A 24,325-nucleotide genomic window follows, 5' to 3' on the forward strand; every position below is an offset into this window, starting at 1 on the left:
AAGGTCTTCAATAAATAGGTGTCAAAAAGATGGTAGAGAGGGTGCCCATCCGATGCATCACATGAGGGAGTTGCAAAGGCTATGTGCCACCACACTAAAAGTCCAATTCCTACATTTGAAGGAATGGACCCACACATGATATGGCATCTGCAGGTGGCCTTCTCTTGCGGAGCACATTACTGGTTAGATACAGAAGGAATGAGGCAATCTTTCAGGTATCTTAGTCCCAAGCTGTATAGGACTTTGTACACCAGTCCCAGCATCTTGAATTTAGCCCAGTAGCTAACTGGCAGCCAGTGCAATTCTTTCACCAGTGACACAATATATTGCTGATATTCTGCCTCAGTGAGCAGCCAAGTCACAGTATTTTTCAGCAGCAGCAGCAGCAGCAGCAGCAGCAGCAGCAGCAGCAGCCAAACTCAGGGGCAGCCCCAATCTGGAGGTTACTAGATTTACATAAGTATCCTCAATACTTCCTCACTATTCCAAACAAATATATTGGTGTAGCAATAGGGGGAAATTAAATCTTTATTGTAAAAAACACACCTACAAGTTAGGAAAAGGCATGTCCATCAGTCCTACGTCTCTCAGCTACTCCTAGGTGTGCACCCAATGAGGCAGTTGCCACAACATACGAGTTCCCACCCCAACCTCAGCTTATATCTCTCCCCTATCAGAGATGCACGCAAGCAGGCAAAGACTGTCTATATGTAACTTTCTGCTCCTCCTCTTTCAATCCTCTCCTGGTCCTGGGAGACAGTGGAGCAGGAGAGGTGGGGCAAGAGGAGGAGGTGTAGAAACCCTTGCGTCTACACCAGCCTGACCTATCTCTTCCCCTTCCCACACCTATTTTCCACTCTCCAATCTTGCAGTTTCTCCTGCCTCTGACTATTGTTTCCCAGCGGCTATAGGTTACCCCAATTCACTGATCCCTTCTTCCAAGTCAGTTTCTAACCCTGCTTCTCTCAGTGACCACTCACCAGTCCTCAGCGTCCAGCCTGTCTCTGACATTTAGCCACTACTAATATATTTTGAGTTAACAACATTCATGTAGACTGTTCAAAACTTTATATACCATAGACTGAGCAACAACACCACCGCTGCTAGCAGCAGACAGTGCAGAAAGTAGCTCAATCACACTCATCCTGCTTAATCAGATTCTGATGGAACAAATATTGTATGTGTATCATACTTAGGGTTGCCATATTTCAAAAAGTGAAAATCCGGACACAAAGTTGAATAGCTTTCCCACCCCACCCCCTGGGGTTTTTTGTTCGTGTGCTTAGTGTTGACCAAAGTTGTTGAGCTACTTTGGCAAAATCACAAAAAAGTTTTTGAGCTATTTTTATGAAAAATGACACTGCCAAAATGGATTGCCACAAGTCCACATTTTCCCAGACATTTTAGCACATTTCCGCCTGCAGTATTCTGACTATGTCCGGGAAATTCCAGACATATGGCAACCCTGTCCTCCCCCTAATCACCCCCACAGGGCCAACTGGCACCAGCGGTCCTGTAGAAAGGAAGAAAAGAGGCAGGCAAGCAGGTAAAGACAACATCAGGACCCGTTCCAGTTGGACTATCCCCTCCCCGATCCCCACAGAGCTAACATAGCAACTGCCTTGTGGGATGGAACATCTGATGTCAGCTCCCACCCCACCAGAACTGTTTTCTTTTTTAAGGATGTGGTTCTTGATGTATCTGTTGTGTTTCAGAAGGATTACTGGCCACTTTGAGGACTGCTGGAAAAGTGGAATATAAATCTACTAAACAAACAAGAACATGCATGGGCTATCTTAATTACAATTCATCTTCTTGCAATGAATTTAAGTAATGGGCTTTCAATACATAGTTAAGTGCAAATAAATAATAGACAGTGAAAGGCAGTTTTAGAAATTCAGATATATTAGTTAGGTGCCAAATGGCACCTTAAAGCTAAGATACAGTTGTCACAATGGAATGTCTATTTGCCAGGGAGATGGACTACATGACCCTTGGGGTCCTTTACAATGCTACTATTCTATGATTTTATGATCTCAACTATATTGATTGACTGTAGCTTGCTCTTACAATTCACTTGTCCCAGTATGCAAGAAGGAGAAACACAAAGAGTTGTAATGGAAATGGTATTAACCATGGACTAAGGCAGAGGCTTTTAAACTGTGGTTGCCAACTTGGTGTCCAGAAATCTCCACGTAGTTGCAGTTGGACCCAGGCCAATAGCAAAATGCACTAACACTTTGCTTTCTAAACGCTCAGTAAGTATAAACGGCATACTAGCATTTGTTGTTGTTATTTAGCATGACTGTTTCCTATTGGTTAAAATTCATCACTATTATAGTATCTACTGTTACTCTCATTTTCAAGTTATAAAAATTATTAGGATAGACCTACTGGTAGTCAAAATCTCTCTCTAGATACAAGGTCAAACATGTTTATTGTTGCAGTTTCTACTTATTTCAAAGGCATAAAAGTCAGCGTGCTTTCTTATGAGATATGTATATTTTCAGCATGAACAATGAACTCTCTGCATGGCCTCTGAACCCTATGCTTGCTCAGAAGCCTAAAGAAACTCTGAACTTCAGCAGAGGCCATTCAATAGACAATTATTCATCAGCAAAAGGCACAGACTCTCACCATGAAAATATCACTACTTTACCTAACAGTTTCTTCATGGGTTGTCTATCAGCTTTTTCAAAACATTTCACTGTTTATTAGTAGCCCACTCAAAATAGTATTCAAAATGCTAATATTACGTACTGGTGTTTTTTACTATAAATTCATAATATTACTAATTCATAAAGTAAATGCAATTTTTAAAAAAGAAGCCCTCTCCCATTCAACTTTGTAGACAGTTGCACTTCTACAGTAATTATTTGGACCATTTTGTTATTGAAAAGCACATACCCTGTCAGATTACAATTCTTGGTAACTGTGTTAAGACCACTTTGAGGTCTTTTACAATCGAGTGGTATGCAAATTGTATGAAATAAAATAATTAAACAACACTCAAAACTCTTACAGCCATTTACAGGAAAACTGACCTTCGGTTCCAAAATAATCAGGGTTGGAGCAACTCCCCTATATGGAATGGTTACACTGTTTGGGGTTTTTATTTTATTTTTTTTAAAAAAGCTGAGTAAAGGGGACATGATAGTGCTGCATAAAATTACCCATGTGCGGAGAACGTGGGTAGATATATTTTTTCCTCCTTTTGTCACAACGCCAGAACTCAGGGTCATCCAAAGCTGCTGAATGGTTGGAGATTCAGGACAGGCAACAGAAAGTACTTCTCTTCATATAGTGCATGTTTAAAAGTATGGAATTCTCTACCACCAAATGATGGCCGCCAACTCAGATGGCTCAAAAAAGGGGATTCCTGTAGGATGTGGCTAGTGATGGCTACTGGTCACAAAGGCTGTATAACACCTCCAGGATCAGAAACAGCATGTCTCTGGTGAACCACAGCATGAGAGGGGCATTGTGCTCAAGTCCTGCCTACGGGCCTCTCACAAGACATCCGATTGGTCACTGTAGGAACTGGGATATTGGATTACAGTAGCCTTTGGTCTGATGCAGTCATGAAGATCTTGTGTACATGTATTGGTGGGGGAGGGGTTAGAGAGAATCGTTTAAAAAGAATTTTAAATTAGATCTTGCTTAATAAACCCATGCCCAATCCCAAAGACTCAAAGTGCATACTAATGAGTTTACAGTCTTTTGAGTGTGGGAGGGAGAAGAAAACAATCTACTTGCTTACATCCCTCAATGTCCTTGGGCTCAAACAATCAAGCCCAAGCAAGCAACATTGTCTCCTATCTCCCAAACAATACAGCATTTATTTAAAAGGGACCACAACAATACTAATAGTAATTAGGCTAAATGACTGGATAAACAGAATGCAGCCCTCTTGAAAAGCCCATGTGTTTCAAGGCCCTCTCTCCTGTAAAACAGTTTGGGTGACAAAGAAAGCATTTGTATTCACAGTCACTGCTACTTTTATGCAAGACGACTTCCTATAGATTTCCTGTCAGGAAGAGAGCTTCCTTTTAAAATAGCCGAAGTGTTTAGATACAGTACCCATTCCTCCCAAAACCAATATTTGGAAAGGCAAAGGACAGAGTTCATTAAAAAAAAAAAAAAAGGGAGAGTGTCAACCCACAAAGAGGCCAAAATTACTTTTCCAGCTACAGTATCACATGCTAGATTTGCTTTACATCATTCTTGTTTCAACTGCCACTTGTGCTATACTCCTAACAATTATAGTGTATTACTCATAGTGGATGTGTCACCTGCTCCCTCTTCTCCCACCCCCCACACCATACGTTCTTGCATTGTAGCACTGCAGATTATTGCCTCTAGGATATTCAAAGATGTAACATTCTGTTTTAGAATGTCCAGACACAATAGGCATTACCTTCCCATCCCCCAAACAAGTACAGACTCATATATGTGTCTATATTACTTGCACACATACACACACCTCTGGAATCAGACAACTCAGTATTGATAATCAAACTGGACCATGCAACCACTCTCCAGAGTTTGTTTTTATGAATACACACATACTTTGCATTTAATTCATGCTAATTGTCACCTATAAAACTCTTAGGAGAAATACATCTGTTAAAAGGACAACTCTTTCAACAGCACCGCTTTCAAGAAAAACAAAGAAACCTGTTTTCCCCCTCATTTCAACCCAACACTCCATAGTCTTAATACAGTTGCAGAAAACTAATTGTCTATTCTGTTGGGCATTATCTAATCATTCTGATCTAAAATGTTCCAAATCTCTCTCTTTTTTTGGGAGGGGGAAAAACTGCACTGTGATAATGAACACCAGCTCAGATTCTAGGTGTATACAGTGAGGCCAGATTTCTCATAGGTGTGTTGCTATATGTACTGCAGCAACCAAACTATAAACAATATAGTTGCCTTTCAGCTCCTTAAAGCATAAATTACACTTGTCATTTCATTTAATGCATACCTTCTGAGCAAAACAGATAAGCTTGTTCACCAAAACTTAGTCAAGTAATATTTCCATAAAAGATTTATTTTTTATGTTTATGGTTGCTGACAAAAGAATGTTCACAAGAGATTCTTAAAGCATAAGAATCTGCTCCAGTACTGTTTAAAGTGACATATTTATTAGAATGCAAAGGAATAAGTTAGGTATGTAAATTGCTGATAACCACTAAGTTTGACTTGAATCTGGGGATGGGATACAGGAAGGAGATGGAAAACCTTTTCTAGATACGTATAAGAAATCTTCATTTCTCTAAGCTAAAGTGAGTCTCACAGGGAAAAATATGCCTTGATGATAAATGGGATATTTGGCATCATGGTCATGAAACATTATGTCGGATTGTCACACTAACGAAGCACTCAAACAACAAAGGAGGCTTCCAACATATTTTGTCCTTCTCGTCAACATTCTCTTAAAGATTATTTCCTGTTCCCTCCTGAACATCTCAAAAGGGAATCATAGAATGAATGGAATATAAAGGCATCATTAAAAGGGAGGGATGAGGCATTTCCTTTCATAATTTTTATTAAAAGATGACTGTTTCCCCTTGTTATAATCTTCCACAGCTTTATTGTTTGTGCTCTTATCCTGCCATGCATGCACAAGCATGTTGGTGCAGTGTCCATTATTTCTAAAGAGCTTCCACTGAAGCAATTGAATAGATGAACATACACATGTGATACATATCCACAGACACCCTGTCCTCCTAACACACAAATGTTTATATTTATACTTATTTTTGTATAACCAAAAAGAACTTCTCTAGACAAAAACAGTCAACTGGGACACGAAGGCTCTATTCACAGAACCCCCAACAGCAGCGACACTTTTTGTTGTTGTTTAGAAAATGAAACGCAGAAATGCCTATTGAGATAATTGCATTTAGCTGGATTAAGAGACAATATCTGATTTGGTAATCATGATTTAGCAGAAGGAGACCAGGGATGCAGATTTGGGAGGGGGGGAGAGACTTCTGGGATCACATCTACTAGGCATTTTGATTCGTTGAAAATACTGATCTGACCATTTTTCTCTCCATTTATTTTAGGGGGAAGGGGGGGCTGGAAGGCTTTAAACACCATATTGAGCAGGCCCTGCTGTGAATCTTCCTGAGGTACAAAATGGTGGATGTGAGCTTTAAAAGAAATTGCATTATTCATTACAACCTATGTTAATCAGTCACAAGATAACCCCCCCTTTTTTTTTACACAACACAGGGGAGATAAACAAACATGCGAGCCCATGCCTTGAAACAAACATACAGATCTACACACACACACACAAACACACACAGCCAGTTACTGACCAGATGTCATGTAGCCCCGTGAAGCCTGGGAAAGGAAAGCTGGGGGGAAATGTTTGTGCAGGCGGTAGTCCTTTTCACTGCGGGACCTCATGCGATCAGAGGCCCGGTCAGAAAAATCAGAGCTAGGCCAGGCTCGCCGCAAGGTTGTACTTCGCGTCTTCTTCATTTTGAGGCTACCTGCAGTCTAATCCACCACGAGCAGCAGCAACAGCAGCAGCAGGAGCGGCATGAGCCAGGAGGCCTCACGGCTTGCTCGCTGCACTCGTTTTACACCCGTCTCTTTACAGGCACCACTCGGATCGGCTCTGCAAGCAACATTTTGCCACTACCTTGTCCATCAAGCAGACCGCAGGTCCTTTCCTTTCCCCCCTTGGAAAGATCCAATTCTTTTACACACGTCCCACAATGCATTACACTTCATTGGCGCTCAAGCCCGGCTTGTAGCTTCCAGAGTCATGTGGAGGAGAGGCAAATTATGTGGCTTCTAAGGCGGGGGGGTAGCGGCGGTGGAGGAGGAAGAGGAGAGCGACCGAAAAAAAGGGGGGAGGGGGGGAGAAGAGAAGCGATCTGCAGCGTGGAAGCTCTGGGGTCCCAAAACAATAGGTCGATTCAGCACAGAAAGGCTCGGCCAACTGTGATCTGCAACACAAAAGGCCCGGGCGAATTAGGCAAAGCAGGCTGCCTTTGGGCTTGACCCGAAAGACGGCAGGGAGCAAAGCAAAGCAGCATCGGGTCTGCAATGCCATAGGAATCGCGGGGAAGTGCTGGTAGCGGCCAAAGGCTGGCTTCCCCCGCCCTCCTCCAACCTATCAGAATCCGAGCAAAACATCAATGGAGCAGCCGAAAAATCATGGCTGCAGCAGCAGCAGCGACCATTCTCCCCGTTAGCAGCTCTCGCAGCTCCTCCTGCCGCACTGGCAGAGCAAGGATCCCTCGCTCGCGCGCCCATTCAAGGTGTACATAAACCTACAAGCAGCAGCGATGGTGCTCGATGCAGATGGTCATCATGGCCGAGGGCTCCCGAGTCCCGTCTCTTCCAGGCTCCCGCAGCCGGCCGTCCTTCCTTCCTTCTCGCATGCACGCTTATTTCTCTTTTCCCATCACCGCCTGTGTTTGCCTACGTCTGCGCCCGTCGAGCCGTGCCAGCTCCTCCAGCCTTGGGGGGCAGCCGGACCGCGAGATTAAGCCCAACGCGCTTTGCTTTCTGCAAATCCGGTGCGTTTGCCTTGCCTCCCTGCTCCTCTCCGCCTCGACTACAGTGAATAGCTATTGAAGGCAGGAAACAAGGCAGCCACCCAGTCTTATGCTAATCAAGGAGCTGCCTTAAGTTAGACGCGCTCAGCCAGTCGGGCTGCACATTCTCATGTAAAATAGCCCTGGGCTCACCCAAACCTTCGCTTGTGTCCCAGCCTATAATCAGCTTGTGCGTATTTACATACAAAGTTGTTGTTTTTTTTTATTTTTAAAATAACAATCCAGCCTCTACCTCCTCTCTTTTCTTACAAAGAAAAAACAGAAACGCCTTTGTTTTTTTGTTTTGTTTTGTTTTTTGAAACCAAACCTGCCTGCTAGATTTCTTAGCCTGCCCAAACAATCACTGATGTTGGAAAGGAGGTGGGGAGGGATGGGGAGAGAGATTGGTGGAGGGAACCCATTCATTTGACAGCTGGAGAGGAACTCTAGGACAAAAGTAATCAAACTGCCTAGAAGCAGCTAGTACTACACTACTTCTTTGGCCCTTCTCTCTCTCAGCACACACTGCCCACCAATCAGACTCTATGAGAAAGGCCTGTAATCTCTTTTGCAAACCAAAGGCTTGGTACAGCTGTTTCTAGTCCAATAGCCAATCATTGTGAGACAACAATGCATGAAGGGTACTAAAAGGAGAGAGGTCCAGTTCTGTTTGGGATATGCTGTTAGCTGGAGAGTACCCTAGCAGCCAGAGCATGACTGTGGGAAGGCTGTAGGATTCTGTTCTGTCTGGAGACTTAGAGGGATACACCCCCCACCCCCTCCACCCCTTTTACCTCTCCACCAAAAGGAATTTTAACTATGCTTGTTTTTAACCGCAAGAGCTCTTAAGGCCAATAATTTTCATTCGGAATAACATTATTTACTATCAAACAATTCAGAGGCCTTATTTATCTATAGGAACATTTTTATCTGGTGCCTGCATTCCACTCTGGGCAGCTGAAAGCAATCAAAAGCAACCAAAAAGTACAATAAAAATTTATAAGGTACAATATAATAATAATAATAATAATAATAATAATATTTTATTTATACCCCGCCCTCCCCAGCCAAGGCCGGGCTCAGAGCGGCTTACAAGCAATAATAAAAACAAGAAGAATGATTACAACTTAAAAACAAAAATAAAATACAACATTAAAATAATGGAACATTAAAATATTAAAATGTAGCCTCATTTTATATAACACAAATAGACTAGAACAGCAGATAAAGTAAGGCGACGGATAAAAAAACACACCTCCAGATAAATAAAAAAATTTCGAATAAAACACACACCTGCCTAAAACAGGAAAGGTTTTGCCTCATGGCGAAACACCATAAAAGAGGCGGCCAATAAAATCTCCAAGGGCATAGAGTCCCAAAATTTAGGTGTGACCACAGAGAAGATTTTCTCTCTAGTCCCTATTTATCATGCCTCTGTCACAGTCAGGACATAAAGAGCCTCTTTGGAGGCTACTACCCTTCCAGCGCACACACACACTTCTATGCTTTCATTAGCTATTCACCTGTTCACTTTTTTAAAAAGTCCTTTTATGCTATATAAACAATACTCTGAGGAAATGGACGAGAGTAGTGAAATTGAATTTCCAACAATACTTTTCAGTGTGGACCTGAAAGGGTTAACTTCTCATATGCAAAGTAACAGATTAAGAGCCAGGGACATTTTTCTCTCTTCATTGCTGGGCTCACTAGTCATTACAAAGCTTTTGCTCCCCAGAGTCAGTGAAGGCCACACTAGGACTAGAAATGTTTAAGAAGAACTTCTTCCTTTCCTAGTCCCTGAGAACACATTTCCTGCCACTTATTTTCATAGAGTTGTCATCAATACTTCAAAGCTGCCCAGGGATATCCAGTGTTACATACATGAGATTAGTCACCCAAGTTGCCACCTGAAAATTAAAGGTAAAGGTAAAGGGACCCCTGACCATTAGATCCAGTCGTGACCAACTCTGGGGCTGCAGCGCTCATCTCGCTTTACTGGCCGAGGGAGCCGGCGTACAGCTTCCGGGTCATGTGGCCAACACGACTAAGCCGCTTCTGGCAAACCAGAGCAGCGCATGGAAACGCCGTTTACCTTCCCGCCGGAGCGGTACTTATTTATCTACTTGCACTTTGACGTGCTTTCGAACTGCTAGGTTGGCAGGAGCAGGGACCGAGCAACGGGAACTCACCCCGTTGCGGGGATTCGAACCACGACCTTCTGATCGGCAAGCCCTAGGCTCTGTGGTTTAACCCACAGCGCCACCCGGGTCCCCACCTGAAAATTACTTTGCTGCTAAACATTCTTCCCTCCTTTTTTCTTGCCATGCTGCAATTCTCAACAGCTTAAAATATATAAATGGTAGTTCCCATTTCATCCAAACGTAGAAACTGCAGTTACTGGGTTGAGAGCAAGTCAGAATCTTAAACCAACTTCAAGGTCACCATGTTTCTCTAATTACAGATAGGTAGCCGTGTTGGTCTGCCATAGTCAAAATAAAAAAAAATCCTTCCAGTAGCACCTTTAAGACCAACTAAGTTAGTTCTTGGTATGAGCTTTCGTGTGCAAGCACACTTCTTCAGATACACTGTTTCTCTAGGGGATTTTAAATATCACCTTCCATAGGTAATTTTGCTGCTGTTCAGCTGATCATTACAGTAATGAAAGAAAGGTGAATTAAGGACCATAGATATGGTTGGGGTTGTGGACCTCCTTTCACCTCCTTTCAACTTCTAATTCGGCCATGGATTTGTAAACAAGTCAGAGGTTGAAGTGAGTTCAAAACATTAACCCTGGGCCAAGGTAACAGATTGTGTAAAGAGGTGCTTTGCCTTCATTGGTTTTACAGATTACTATTAATTCATCACAGAGACCAAGAAGTAGCTTTGCTCATTAGCACAAGTTTAATTTACCAATGACAACCACCATATGGTTCTCTTTGACTTAAAAGGAGAAAAAGTGGTGGATGCAATCTTTCTGCAGAAAAGTCATTGCACCATCCATTACACAGCCATCTCTTGGAGAATATCGCTAAGGCTAAACGTGGCAGGGGTTCATTTAAACAAAAAAGTCACATGGGAACGCCGTGGGAGACCATTTTCAATGGACCACAGTGTCATTGCTCCAAACAAGTCAGCAGGAATAAATTCAAGTCAGTGAGGTTTCCAGGTCAAGCTGCCAAACTTCTGCCACTCAAGACATCACCATCTTAATGTTCCCCACTTTTCTTCCAGTACAACACAAAGAAGAACACAACTACCATTTCCACAAGCACTTCCACGCTATATATACACACTGCTAACCATCTGTGAAACACTGCAACAGTTTCCCCATTGAAAGCCATATTAAACAACGAAAGGTTCTCACTACATATAATTATAAATAGGCATATCTGTAATGTAGCAATGAATACATAAAAACCCTATATTCATTATTGCCAAAATATTTCACATTTTTAAAAGGTCATGGATTTGAAAGGTGCAACTTCAAAAGTAATTAGGCATGAGTAAGTGGATGCTTCTTATAAAAGAAAGTAATAAATATTGGAAGTTCTATATGGATTGCACTACTTATCTGGAGATAAGACTGAATAAGCTTCTAGTTTAGTTTACCGGCAACACCAAAGTAAACAGAATAACAAAGCTCAAAACAGTCATGAAAAAAAGACAGAAGGGGATCTCTCCACACTGACTGGATAAACAAATATACTAGCAAATAAAATTCACTGCTAGTAAGAGCAAAGTAATGCACGCTAGGGACAAACAATCATAACTACACAATGCACATTCATAGGTTGGCTACAGCTACCTAATAAACCGATCATAATAGAAAGTCCACCAAGAATGTCAACCCAGTGTGTTGAAACAAAAAAGGCAAATGGCTTCAAATAGATTAAACAAGTTAGTGGAGGGTACATTTCAATAGAGTTTAGCCATGACAGGTGAAGATGTATTTCCCATGCTCAAGTGCTTCTTTCTGTCTATGACATACTAGAAGCAAAAAGCAGGGGGATGATATTGTCAATTTGCTTTGCCAATGCTCATCCCTGGGACACTGGATCAGTTCTTGCGAGCTTCTTTAGTCTGAAAGCTGGTGTTAGATTGGCACTACTGGGACACCAGGAGTTTCTCTAGCCTTTAAATGTGGAAAGTTTGGTCTGGGGTCAAGGCCGCCTCTTGACTAACAAGCAAAAAGCATCAGAAGATGTACGCATTTCAGCCTTCAACTGCTAATGTTAATTGAAACCTTAAAGAGTTCAAAGGTTCAAAGGGGGGAGGCTGAGATGGTGAAAAGTTTTGTTTGGAAAGCCCAAACATGAAAACAGAGCTCTGCATCCATCCATCTCTTCCACATGGAGTAAGCAACAACAAAACCAACAAGTTTAGGAGTTCAGGGGCAATGGCTACTTAAGTGAATAAAATATATATTGGTTAAAGTTCTACGCTGGATATAACAGAAATGCCCCAACGAGTGTGGATGTTATACACAGAGAGTGCAGGCACAGAGCTTCAACTAATGTAACACTTGGTAAGAGTCCTGAATCTTAAGAGCAGGGGAAAAGAGGCTGGAATTTCTTAAACGGAGAAAAGGAATTGGGATTTATTATACACATGAGTTGGCAATTACAAATGCTGCAGTGCTTCCCCTCTATCCCTTTTCAGGTCACTTTCAAAAGAAATGACTTTTATGAGTGGCCCAATACTGGGTTACAGGAAGTCCCAGGTTTCGTCTTTCCCACACTGATACTGAGATTCACTAAGCAAAGTAACATGAAGAAAGGACACAGTACAGCATCTCTCTTAGGATGTCTGCCACTGATTTAATTTGTTCCCTTTCAGAAAATGCTCATCATCATCCAAATCAGATATACAAAGGGCGCCACAAAAAGGAACAGTTGGCAAGAATCACCATCTTTTGGCTGTCTCCATCCTAAGTACGTATAAGATTGTTTCCACTGATGGAATTGAATTAGCACCACAGTTGCCAGTTCGACACATTTCAGGGTCTATCTTCTTAGATGCAATGTTTGAACAAATTTTGTCTTTAAAAAACTTGAGAGATACAGAGAGAGACAGCAAAGCAATTCCCAGGCAGGATCTTCCAAATATAAAAGCAGGAGCCATTCAGACATCCTCAGGCTAGTCTGCCACTTACCTGCAGAAGGGCAACAGGTATATTATGCTATTGTACTAATCCAGGCTTGATTACAGAACCTCTTAAGCTTATTTCAGATCATATTTCTCTCCCTTCTTGTGGTTCTGGGATGCACAATAACAGGAATGCAGTGCTTCTCTTCCATCAGCTTTTGTTTTCCTTTGTTCTACAATGTGTTTATTTTAACAAACAATTACTTTTAGTCCGGTTAGATTCCCCATTCCCTAAATGTCCCATCGAGAGAAGAAAGGTTTTGCTGACTTATATCCTATTCTGATTTTTAATCCAAAGGCTTGTGCTCACAGGTACACATTTCATAGGTGGCAACCTATGACTCAAGGCTCATACTTCTTACCCTGCATTTTTTTAAAAGTTGAAAGTGAAGCAGGAAACCACCTTAGTTCTAAATACCTGCAGCCATGCTTGCATGAACAATTACTTCAGTTTAATAAATCCTAATCCTCTTCAGCTCATACTCTGTCCTCTGTGTCAGACAAGGGGACAGTGAGAAGGAAGACTGAATACAGAGTCCTTAGAGAGGGGCCCACAGTCACTGCCATTCACATGGACATAACCAGAGAAGCGTTACAAGCAAATGTGACCTGAATAAGGTCACACAACCTGTTCTTAGGATGCTGCTGAACACACCAAGACGGAGCTAGGAGGACCTTCTTCAGTTCAAGGGATGCATTCTCTCCCAGGCAACCTTTCAAGGGCCACATGCAAGGACAGGGGCAATGGATGTAAATTTAACCTTTCTTCCCTGTCTCCCACATGCGCACATAATGGGGAAATGTAGTTTGAACTAGTTTCTATAGACACTCATGCACCCGTCCCAACAATCATCTCTCAGAGAAGCAAGATGTATTATCAGAATTCAAGAACACATTCCAAACCAGGCAAAACTGTTTGGAGTGTATAGCAGAGCCAGTGAAAGGTGTGGCCTAGGGAGAGTTCCAAGACAGAGGGGAGCCTGGAGGTCTGCCTTTGGCCCCCAGGCCCCCATATTTATATTCAGTAGAAAATGAATAAAGCTTCTCATTCAGTTCCCAACAGAGCCTTTGATCCCAAAAAGCTTCTCCCCACAAGCACCTCAGCCACTTTCTCTCATGATGGAAATTCCCTTTTGCTCAGAGTCATTACAAAATTCTTCCTCTTATGCCACTTATTATGCATCTTCATTCATTCATTCAGTCAGTCATTCATTCATTCACTTACTTACCTACCTACCTTAAATTTGTATACTGCCCTTCATTCAAAGATTTCAGAGCAGTTCACAGCATACACGTTTCTACATACTAGCAAACAGGAGTAGCTAAGGCACCTAAAGGAAAGGCTTTGCCAAATCCTGTTGGGGATCACAGCACCCTTTACCCTGAATATTGGCTTGAGTGAGAATCAGCCAATGGGAAAGCAAATGTTGCTGCCCCTGCCTGCCAGGCGTTTCTCAGTTCTGGATTAAAATTTCTTTCTGACCAGTAAAGGACACTGTTGGGTTAAAATATGGTGAACCACAAAACAGCAGTTCTGGAGAATGAGTCAAATAACAAATGAGGGTAAGTAGTGTGGGGGGGGGATAGCTGGGATGGCACAGTTATGGAAAGTAGATGCAGAGAAGGTGTGGAGAAAAAAAAGCAGAATGGCATGTTGCAAACACAGCCAGAGCAAGGAAAGCGATTAAGGCTGAAACCCAATGCAATTTACCAGTAGGACTTGCCGATCAGAAGGTCGGTGGTTCGAATCCCCGTGACGGGGTGAGCTCCCGTTGCTCGGTCCCTGCTCCTGCCAACCTAGCAGTTCGAAAGCACGTCAAAGTGCAAGTAGATAAATAGGTACCGCTCTGGCGGGAAGGTAAACGGCGTTTCCGTGCGCTGCTCTGGTTCACCAGAAGCAGCTTAGTCATGCTGGCCACATGACCCGGAAACTGTACACCAGCTCCCTTGGCCAATAAAGCGAGATGAGCGCCGCAACCCCAGAGTCGGTCACGACTGGACCTAATGGTCAGGGGTCCCTTTAACTTTAAATATTATTGAAACCATGGGGCTGTGCTGACTAACATCATCTCCAAAACACATCATGGCTCTCTGATGGACTGAGGGCCTCACTACTGAAAAAAGCACAGAGCATATGTTTTCAGGGGGGAAAACCCAGGTATCATAAATATCCTCAAGTTTCATCTGGTTAATTTAAGATTTTACAAGTTTCACAGCTCTCATAATATGTACAACATTATACAGAGCTTAAGCAGAGGGGGAAAGGGTTTAGTATGTTTCTCCTGCATTTTGCATAACCATGTTCTATGGCTGTACACAAGTCAAGGGCTGAAATCTGGAGGATCTCAAAGGCAAAGACCATTTTATTTTTCTCAGGTAGCAGTGCATCTCCACATAGCACTACAAGGTGCTTTTCAAACTTTTTCAACTTTGAAAAAAAAGTAGCTTGTGATAGGGAGGAAGAGCTTGCTGTTCAGAAAAGAGAGGTACTGCTGCATGAGAACATGAAAACTGCTGTGAAGATTCTGCCCAATATTCAGTCTTGCTGTTTGATTTTGAAATTGATAAGAATAAATAGCCATATTTAGCAGAAATGTGCTACCAATAAGTAAAGGTAAAGGGACCCCTGACCATTAGGTCCAGTCGTGGCCGACTCTGGGGTTGCGGCGTTCATCTCGCTTTATTGGCCGAGGGAGCCGGCGTACAGCTTCTGGGTCATGTGGCCAGCATGACTAAGCCACTTCTGGCGAACCAGAGCAGCGCACGGAAACGCCGTTTACCTTCCTGCTGGAGCGGTACCTATTTATCTACTTGCACTTTGACGTGCTTTCGAACTGCTAGGTTGGCAGGAGCAGGGACCGAGCAACGGGAGCTCACCCTGTCGCGGGGATTCGAACCGCCAACCTTCTGATCGGCAAGCCCTAGGCTCTGTGGTTATACAGTGCACTAATTTTGGCATGATCCTTAGAGCAGGGGTACAGAACCTGTGGTCCTCCAGACGCTGTTCAACCCCCAGCTCCCATCAGCCAGCATGGCCAATGGGCAGGAATGATGTCCTCTCAAACTTGTACTTAAGACTGGATCCTGTTTTACTGTACTTTCCTCCAACCCTTGTGTGTCAGACAGTACCGTACTGGCATGTAGAGGATACAGGTGCTTCTCATTTTGGGGACCTGAAAACATCCACATTGTAACTGCTCTGCACTGGTACTGCCAAGATTCATGTGAGCCATACATTTCACAGGAGTTTACATATCAGTCGCTTGGAAAGGACAGCAAAGCAACAGCAGAGGTAACCATCACTATAGTGATGTATGTTGAGACAGACGACAACTCAGAAGGGTCCAATCAGCTGAAGCAGCAGAGAGAATAGCATTATGGTCTTATGTGGCCTGTGGGCCACCTGTTGAGCCCCCTTTGCTTTAGATTATTTCCCTTCAGTTTCTCAACTAAAACATTAACTGTGCTAAGGCATGGTGTTAAATGCTGAAACATTCAACAGCTGCTCTCCTGTTACAGGCAAGATTGTACAGACAGCAGCTTTAAAAAGCCACAGGGTAACTTGCCCTGCTTGCCAGTGAGCTCTTTGATGAAGATGGGGGAAGAGACAAACAGGTGCCTACTGTTATATTTGGACAGCAGATAAACCGTGTAATGGCATTTGCTAGAGGAAATTTATTATCTTCTTTCCTTATAGCATGCTGTCATTTAAAATAATATGCAGTACAGCTGGCTTCTATATGTCAACTTGTGGCCTTTGTGCTATAGATATTTGAAACTGTGGAAAACAAAAAGTTGAGGCCAGCATTTATCCCAGCCCAAAATACTATTTAATTTGTCCGTAGTTTTGTTTTTGTAACTTATTTTTATTACCACGTTTTATTTTACATAGAAGTTAATGGATTGTCATATGGTTAGTGGTCAAATGCCACGTCTACAATAAATATTCTTATTACTGCAGGAGTAAAACGATCCATGAGAGTCATCTTTTGAGATGCTATTATACATGCACTTTAGCTGAAAAGCCATGTGAGCGACTTGTTTTGCTTGGAAATACATTTAGTTGGTTCATACAACAGTAAGCCAAACTAGGTTTAAGGGGTTTATTCTTGGCTACAGCTCATAGTTGGCGAGAAGAGAATTTAGTCATGTGCTCGATTCAGATGACAAATTAGTTCAGGGGTCAGCAAACTTTTTCAGAAGGGGGCCAGTCCACTGTCCCTCAGACCTTGTGGGGGGGCGGACTATATTTTTTTTGGGGGGGGGAGAATGAACGAATTCCTATGCCCCACAAATAACCCAGAGATGCATTTTAAATAAAAGGACACATTCTACTCATGTAAAAACAGGCTGATTCCTGGACCGTCCACGGGCCGGATTTAGAAGGCGATTGGGACGGATCCGGTCCCTGGGCCTTAGGTTGCCTAGCCATGCATTAGTTCAAATTAGTGTTGCTGCAGTAGTAAAAAAAATAAAAAATTATAGAGCAGGGAGCATAGCAGCTGCAGGATTCTTCCTGGGAGGCTACACATCTGTGCAGTCCTGTTAAGCCACACTTTGTCTTATCATTTTAGGTGAACCAGGCCATTGTATACCTAGTGGCGAAGGGGGAAGGAAGAAGAGAGAGAACACGTACATGTGTGTAGTGGGGGCTTACAACCATGGCACCCAACATCCTGTGTTTGTCTTATACAGTGGGTGGGTTTTACCTAACCAGACCCATCAGTGGAAGCAAGGACTTCCACTTGTGCAATGGGGTGCTCCCCCTCTCCCTTCCCCATCAAAATGGGCTCTGGAAAGCTTGGGAGAACCTCCAGAACAGTGTACAGGGGGAAGAGGGGGGGATTGTTCCATCTGGCAAAACTGAAATGCTTGTGCAGATGGAATGATTCAAAGAGTGCGACGCTGACTCTCACCCAGTGGCTGTATTAACAAGCCCTTTCCAAACCTCCTAGCCAGGATAACACAGGAGTCAGGGGCACATGAAGGGTTGGCCACCACCTGAAACGTTCATTGTACACGTAATGTGTATCACCATAAAACAGAAGCATTCCTCAAAGAGAAAGTACTGATTATTTGGCTGAGAAAACAGGCTCACACCTAAAGCCCAGAGAAGGTAAAAGAAACGAGGCAGACATTATTATTTAGACACTTGCTCAAGAGTAATCCTCGCCCCCAAGAACTGTAGCCAAAACTGTAGTCTGAGTCCATGAGGCCTGAACATAGAAATAACTTGCTAGGGGAATGGCCATTTGGACTGAAATTCCATCGCTTCTCTTTCTCCTTTGCATGACCCTTTCCCTCCAATACTCCACTTTTTTCTATTTTGCCTATTTTAGATTAAAAACCTGTGGGCCAGGCCTGTATTAAGTTTTAATTATGTTCCATACCCAGTTTTGCATGCTCTGCAATAATGTTATTTGATACTTGGCTTCAATTCAGTGCTGTAATAATTATATTATTCACCCACCCACACGCATACACCCAGTGACTTACCTTGTGCTGACTGCACAATGAAGCACATGGGCTGCCCAAAGGGTGACAAAGCACAACTTTTATGTGCATAAGAGTGCACATTTTCGTATGTTTTCCCTCCAAACGTAAGTGCTTCACTCGAGAACAGACTGGAATTTGGTAAAAGCAAACCATGCAATATTTCCAACACATACTTTAAATATTGGTCGCTTTTGGGCTCTGCATCTGTTATGACTTCAAACCCACATTGTTATTTCCATTTCCCACCTAGTCACCAACTAGGCATTTGGGGGACAATCCATGCTATGACAGAAAGCAAACCTTTGAAAATGGTGTGTGTGTTTAAAAACCTACATGAAAGGCACGCCTTTCAAAGAAAAAAACCAAAAACGCTTGGGCAGGCAGTGTTATCTTGTGTTCGGATAACATTTTTTGCCATGAAAATATTTAAATTGTGTAACAAGCTGCACATCTATATCAACAAATAGTAGCATTTTTAAACTTTTTAGATTTCCACTCAATGTACACCCCTTTAAAAGAAGGGGAGGAAGGGGTGGTGGAAGGGGCAGATTGATGCTATTATTGAGCTGTCCATAAAGAACCTCCTGCTAACACCCTTTCAGCACATCCCCACATGTACCTAATCTGAACATAAAAGGGTGGGATTAAAACTGCCAAGATAAAAACTGCCTGCAGTTTCAAGCTTCAGTGGTGGTGGTTTAAATCCTTGGTTACTTGCATCCTTCAAAAATGTGAAATGCTAAGAATTCCCACTCACCTCCAAGTTACAAACAGGATCATGCAGATCATCCACACCTGCAAGCTCACCATGCAGTGCAGGATCTTGAATGTCATCTTAAAAAAATAAAATAAATCAAGTTTCTAGCCCTCGAAGATAAAGAGAAATGGAAGGGATACAGGCAGTTGCTTCTGAAAGGAAACTAAAACTCTCAAACAGAGATTCCACTGGGTAAGAGGATATTGTATTTCAGCAGAGATTTTGTACATGCAACTTATATTTCCCATATGTGGCAGATTCTGTAGTGTACCAACGAAAGCGTCATACTGTAGCATACAGTCCAAAGCTGATTTGCAACCATGGGCAGGCTTGCTGCAGATGTAAAATTGTGTCATGGGAAAGAAGATATGGGAAGAAAAGATAATAATGCATGCAACCCCATTGCCTGATCCCAATCTCTTAACCTTGGTTAAGAGTTTGTGCATGTTGTATCTGAACAAATCTATAGTAGTTAAACTGAAGCTTGCATTTCTAAAAGTAAACTGATATAAAACAGACATACACGTTCATACATCAAATTTCAAAAGAAAAATATTTTCCTTTTAACACCACTTATGGCAAACTATATTATACATAAATGCATAGCCTTGACTCTTTTGCTATTTGCTATTATTCTTATTACAATTACTATAGCGCTGATGATTTAATAGCGGTTCCCATCCCCCAAGCAATTTCGTATTATTTTTCTGGCAGTCAAATATTCTTCACAAAAAGAACTAGAAGATTAAGAGTAATTAGTGTAACTTTTCTTACTGACAGAAAAGCACTGAAAGGAGATCAAGGCATATTTCAAAATTCAGCAACTGTTTTTCCAGGTTAGTAGCACTGAAAATAGAATGGGAAGTTAGAAAGAAGGACCACAGAAGAATTATATATAGAATGAAGTCCACATAAAGAAGATTCTATTTATTTTGCTATTGACAAATTTCACAGCAGTTATCACATGGTAGACTTAAGTGTAGAAGAAAGCCACGTAAGATGCCAAACCAGGGAGAAATAAAATTTATTAAAGGAGCTCAGTTTGGCATACATAAGAGTTGCCACATTTTTATTTTCACTAGAAGTTTCTGGGGAAGGTTTGTTCACATAGGATGCTAAGTTGTGGTTTGTTTAGCTTCACTGTGATTATTTGTACATCCAAACCAAGCTCACAAATGTGAATGTGACCAACAAACCATGGCTTGAAGTTGGCTTACAGATCTGAGCTCATCTTAATCATGGTTCCTTTTTAGGTCTGAAATGGTACTCTGATTTGTTTCAGTGTCCAAGCCCAAATGCTCACTGGCTGTATCTGGATGAGTCACAAAATGTAAGAAAACAAAACCAATATTACAAAAACAACTTGCAGTTACTTTGCTCATCTGCAAGGTTGATCCTCTTTTGTTCAATAGATCATGATTAAAACAAACCATGGCTTAGTGTTGTGTGCAAACGTGGCCAGTTACTTGTTCACACATAGTATCAAACAACAGTTTAACATTATTTATTAAGAGATTTCTATACCACCCTTCAACAAAAAAGGTCAGAAGCAAATTTACAAAAAAAATAAATATAAAAGATATTAAATGAAAGCATTAAAATAATTCTCAGAATTTATATAAATAGCATAATCAAAAACACCCCCCAAAATGACTTAACTGTTAACCACTAAAAGCTGGCAAAAATGGTGTGTTTTTACCCAATATCTGAAAGAATACAGAGTCGGGGCAAGATGCACGTCAATGGGGGTGCCATTCCAGTGTCACAGATCCAACACCAAAAATGCTCTTCCACAGGTCCCTGGACTATACACCTCCTTTAACACAGCAACCACCATGAAAGCCTCGCCCACTGATCAACCAACACAGGTAGGGTGGTACAGAAGAAAGCATTATCTCATACATTTGGATGCAGGCCATTCAACGTAAGCACCCTCAGCTGGCCCTAGAAGGTAACTGGCAACTAGTGCAGATGTTTAGTAACAGGAGTTGTGGTCGACTGGCCCACTGCCATTGACACCAACTGCATTCCACACTAGTTGCAACTTTTGGATTAATTTCAAGGGCAGACCCATTTAAAGTGCAATTACAGTAGTCCATCCTGGAGGTTACTAGAGAACATGGTTGAGACCCCTTCAAGGACAATCTTTGGATTCACGAGCTCCTTTCTTTTACTCCATTAACCCTCTCCAGGCAATAAGAATTCAGAAAGTTAACAGATGAGGGTGGCAGTAGGGAAGAACATGCTGACTCCACCCTCATTGCCATTTCAATCACCCAACTTGTAAATGGCAAATGGGTGAAATAGGGAGCCTTTTCATGTTTTCATCTTTACTGTTCTTGTTCAGTATATTCTTTGTATCTAAAATAAATAAAGGGTTTGTGAATGAACTGTGCTCTGCCTGCCCTCTTTCCTCCCAACATTCGCCATTACATGGAACCCAAACAGTTCAAAACTGCAGTTTCTTGCACTGTGAACATGGAGAATTGTTCATAGGACTGGTGCTTCCTTAATTTCATTTCCTATTAATTATGTACCCTGTTTCTCTCTCAAACTGAAGCCCATGGTGGCTAAACAGCAACACACTGAAACAAATACAATATGGAAAATAATATGAAAGGTTATTTAAACTTTTTTAAAAATGAAAATCTAGGTCTAACAACAAGTCTGTTACCAGTGTTTTAAAAGAGTATAGCCTCTGTGGACATAGAACTGTTGTTGTGAAATGAATAAATCTTCCAGGAGGAGGTGGGCTCCCCTATTTACATATATATTCCCTCCTTGAATTGCAGGCTAAGAGCTTGGTTACCAAATGTGACAAGGCAACAAATTCTCTTTGCATAATCATGGCTCAAAAATGCCCACAGCTCTTTCGAGATAGTCCCATATGAAGAAGTGTCCATGTTTACATAGGATTGCAGCACTTCCAGATATCTTCACAGTTCCTAAAAATTCCACAGTGATCAGAAGGTGCACTGCAATCCCATATAGAGGTGTGCTTTTAATTCACATAGTCTTACATCCACATTGTTGAAAGCAAGAATCTGAGACTGATCACACTGTCAACAAAAGGTTTGCACGTACAAAACAATCCTTAGTAACTTAATCCAGAAATATAACTGTAATGCATTTTCAGAGTAAAGGTGGGCCTATTACATGTGACACTCATTCCTTCCCTCCAAAAAAGACTTTTGGTGATAGTCTATCAGAAAAAAAGAGAACTAATCACTACTGTATAATATAAGAAAGGTTACATATTAAGTAAGATTTATGAACACCATCTGTTTGCCTTTTCTTTCAAATACAGGTTTTTACCAGAATAATTAAATAAATTATTTTATTTAAATAAATGAGCATTATAACATACAGAGAAAACAATGGAAGCTAAAGCCAGTTTGACTTGTTTGGGCTGTGTTTTATGCTCTCCAGATCCAGGCCAAATTGTCTGTCACCCACTACCAATGTGCTGGGACGGCTACACATAGAACCAACTTCTTGTCTTTTCACTGAACCACTGCCAAACTTGCCTGGAAATAATAGGGTGCCTTTTTAGGTTTCAACCACATTAAGTCTGGTATCTTTCAATGACTCTAAATTAGAAACTGGAATGTCTTCTTGAAAGTCCATAATCTATATGCATTTCTGCTACAATAACTCATTACATATTTATATGTTACTTATAAATGCATACACATACACTATGTCATATATGCCCGCAAGCATTGTTAAGGCAAAAAGGGGGAAAGCCATTGACTTGGTTTTGCATAATTAAGACTCCAATAACTCAGCTAAAGCAAGTTACCAGGTTCTTTGCTGTTCAAGAATAAAAACAATGAAACCAAAGCAATTCAGGAGGTTCTATTTAGTGCTACATTAAAACTGAATGCAAAATACAGAAAGTGAATGACAAGATCACAAAAAAGTCTTTCTAATGAATGAATATCCCCCCCCCACACACATTGAAACACTTTCATAACTATACTATTGCAAATTCATTATTTGTACAGAGGGACAGGAGAGTAGGCAATCCTAGCAGAGTTCATAAAATGGATTGATACTGCATGCTACAGACACTTAAGACTATGTTGCTGTATCAAGAGAACTGTACAAGTGTTACTGTTCTGCAAATATTTTGGTTTACATATAAATCACCAACAACATAAATTTTAAAAGCTTAGAGAAAAGTTCAATACATCCATAACATTGTGCTTAGCCTATAGTACAACCTGTTCATACTTCAATTGACACCAGAGGCTTTCTTAGAATTTCCTCACCATATGGCAGGTAGGTACACTGGGGGAGGGGAGAAACTTTTCAATTGCAGCACCACATCCCAGACTACCTGGCCCCCTAGTTGGTGACTAGTTGGTCCGCCATGTTCTGAGAACAGGCATTTTGATATAGCATTGGGCAAGGGCTTGGTAAGATGATAAAATGTGCCTCTTGCCCACTTTTATTTTTGGGTTCTTTGTTTTGGCTGATATCGTAACATGATTGAACAGTGAGAAACAACACTGTAACATGAGATCTAAATGGGCAGAGATTTTCACCTATGCAAGTCTTTGGAATTCTTTATCAGATGACAGTTCTGTTTGCACTGCTCAATTAAATCCACCCCATATATGTAAGCATTAAGCATACTGTATATCACTTCAACAAAGCCTGTAAGTGTTGGTGAAAAAAGTGAGCATAACTAATATTTTAAGAACCCCATAAAAAGCAATGTGCATGTGTATCACTGGCAGTGGGGGATGTTATTTCAGTCATTTCCCATAGTCAATCTTCTTGGAAACCAGAATTTTGCTAGAAAAAGTAAGACAGAAACAATAGTTTAGAAAGCAATTCAAAGTGGCAACTTAAAAAGCAATTCATCTAATGTACCAAACCAAATGTTTGGCTCATGTTTTGACATAAAAACAGTGCCCTCTACTGCACAACTAATGAGCAGCAGTGCCCAACAAGGGCAATAACATTAAATATCTTTTCAATCAGTGGTAACAGTCACCGTGCCTAGTTTATACTTTTCAGTGATTAGGCTAATTGAATGTACAAACTGTACAACATTGGCTAAGAAAGTAGGCTAACTAACATTTTCTCCTCCGAACTAGGACAGTTTATTCTTTCTGGTAGCAACTACATTTTTGTTGATCGCAAATATACAAAAAGAAAAAAAGCCACACCTAATGAGTAGCATTGTAGTATTATTGACAGAGAGTTTGGAACTCTGAAATAAAAAGTATATTATACAGCAGAAAAAGCCTAGCTGAACCATTCATCCACCAGTGAGTCTTTTCTTATGTTAAATACCAATGAGAGTAATGATAAAGATCTAGTCACAAGACACCCTTTATTGCTCAAAAGG

General features: G+C 41.5%; 2 protein-coding genes across 8 annotated transcripts in view; both read right to left on the reverse strand.

Annotated features, from left to right (window-relative positions):
* Positions 1–24,325, reverse strand: part of STOX2 (storkhead box 2) — a 136,899-nt gene that overhangs the window by 81,543 nt on the left and 31,031 nt on the right. Inside the window, exon 1 of one of the 6 annotated variants that reach the window (XM_081020477.1) lies at positions 7,303–7,681. The exons of 4 other annotated variants lie outside the window; for them this stretch is intronic. Coding sequence is in view for 1 of the 2 variants with exons in the window: in XM_081020476.1 (XP_080876602.1) it covers positions 6,333–6,498 (166 nt within the window). In the remaining variant the exon portion in view is untranslated. Of the gene's footprint in view, positions 1–6,332; positions 7,682–24,325 lie in introns of those variants that run through there. One more of the 6 variants, XM_081020476.1, reaches the window with a different exon arrangement.
* The window catches only part of TRAPPC11 (trafficking protein particle complex subunit 11), a 73,735-nt gene continuing 72,220 nt past the window's right edge, over positions 22,811–24,325 (reverse strand). For both annotated transcript variants that reach the window (XR_013990369.1, XM_081020469.1), the window contains one exon: positions 22,811–23,766. Coding sequence is in view for 1 of the 2 variants with exons in the window: in XM_081020469.1 (XP_080876595.1) it covers positions 23,740–23,766 (27 nt within the window). In the remaining variant the exon portion in view is untranslated. The remainder of the gene's footprint in view (positions 23,767–24,325) is intronic.

Source organism: Podarcis pityusensis (assembly GCF_964106645.2).
Source record: "Podarcis pityusensis genome assembly, chromosome: 9".
Taxonomy (NCBI): domain Eukaryota; kingdom Metazoa; phylum Chordata; class Lepidosauria; order Squamata; family Lacertidae; genus Podarcis; species Podarcis pityusensis.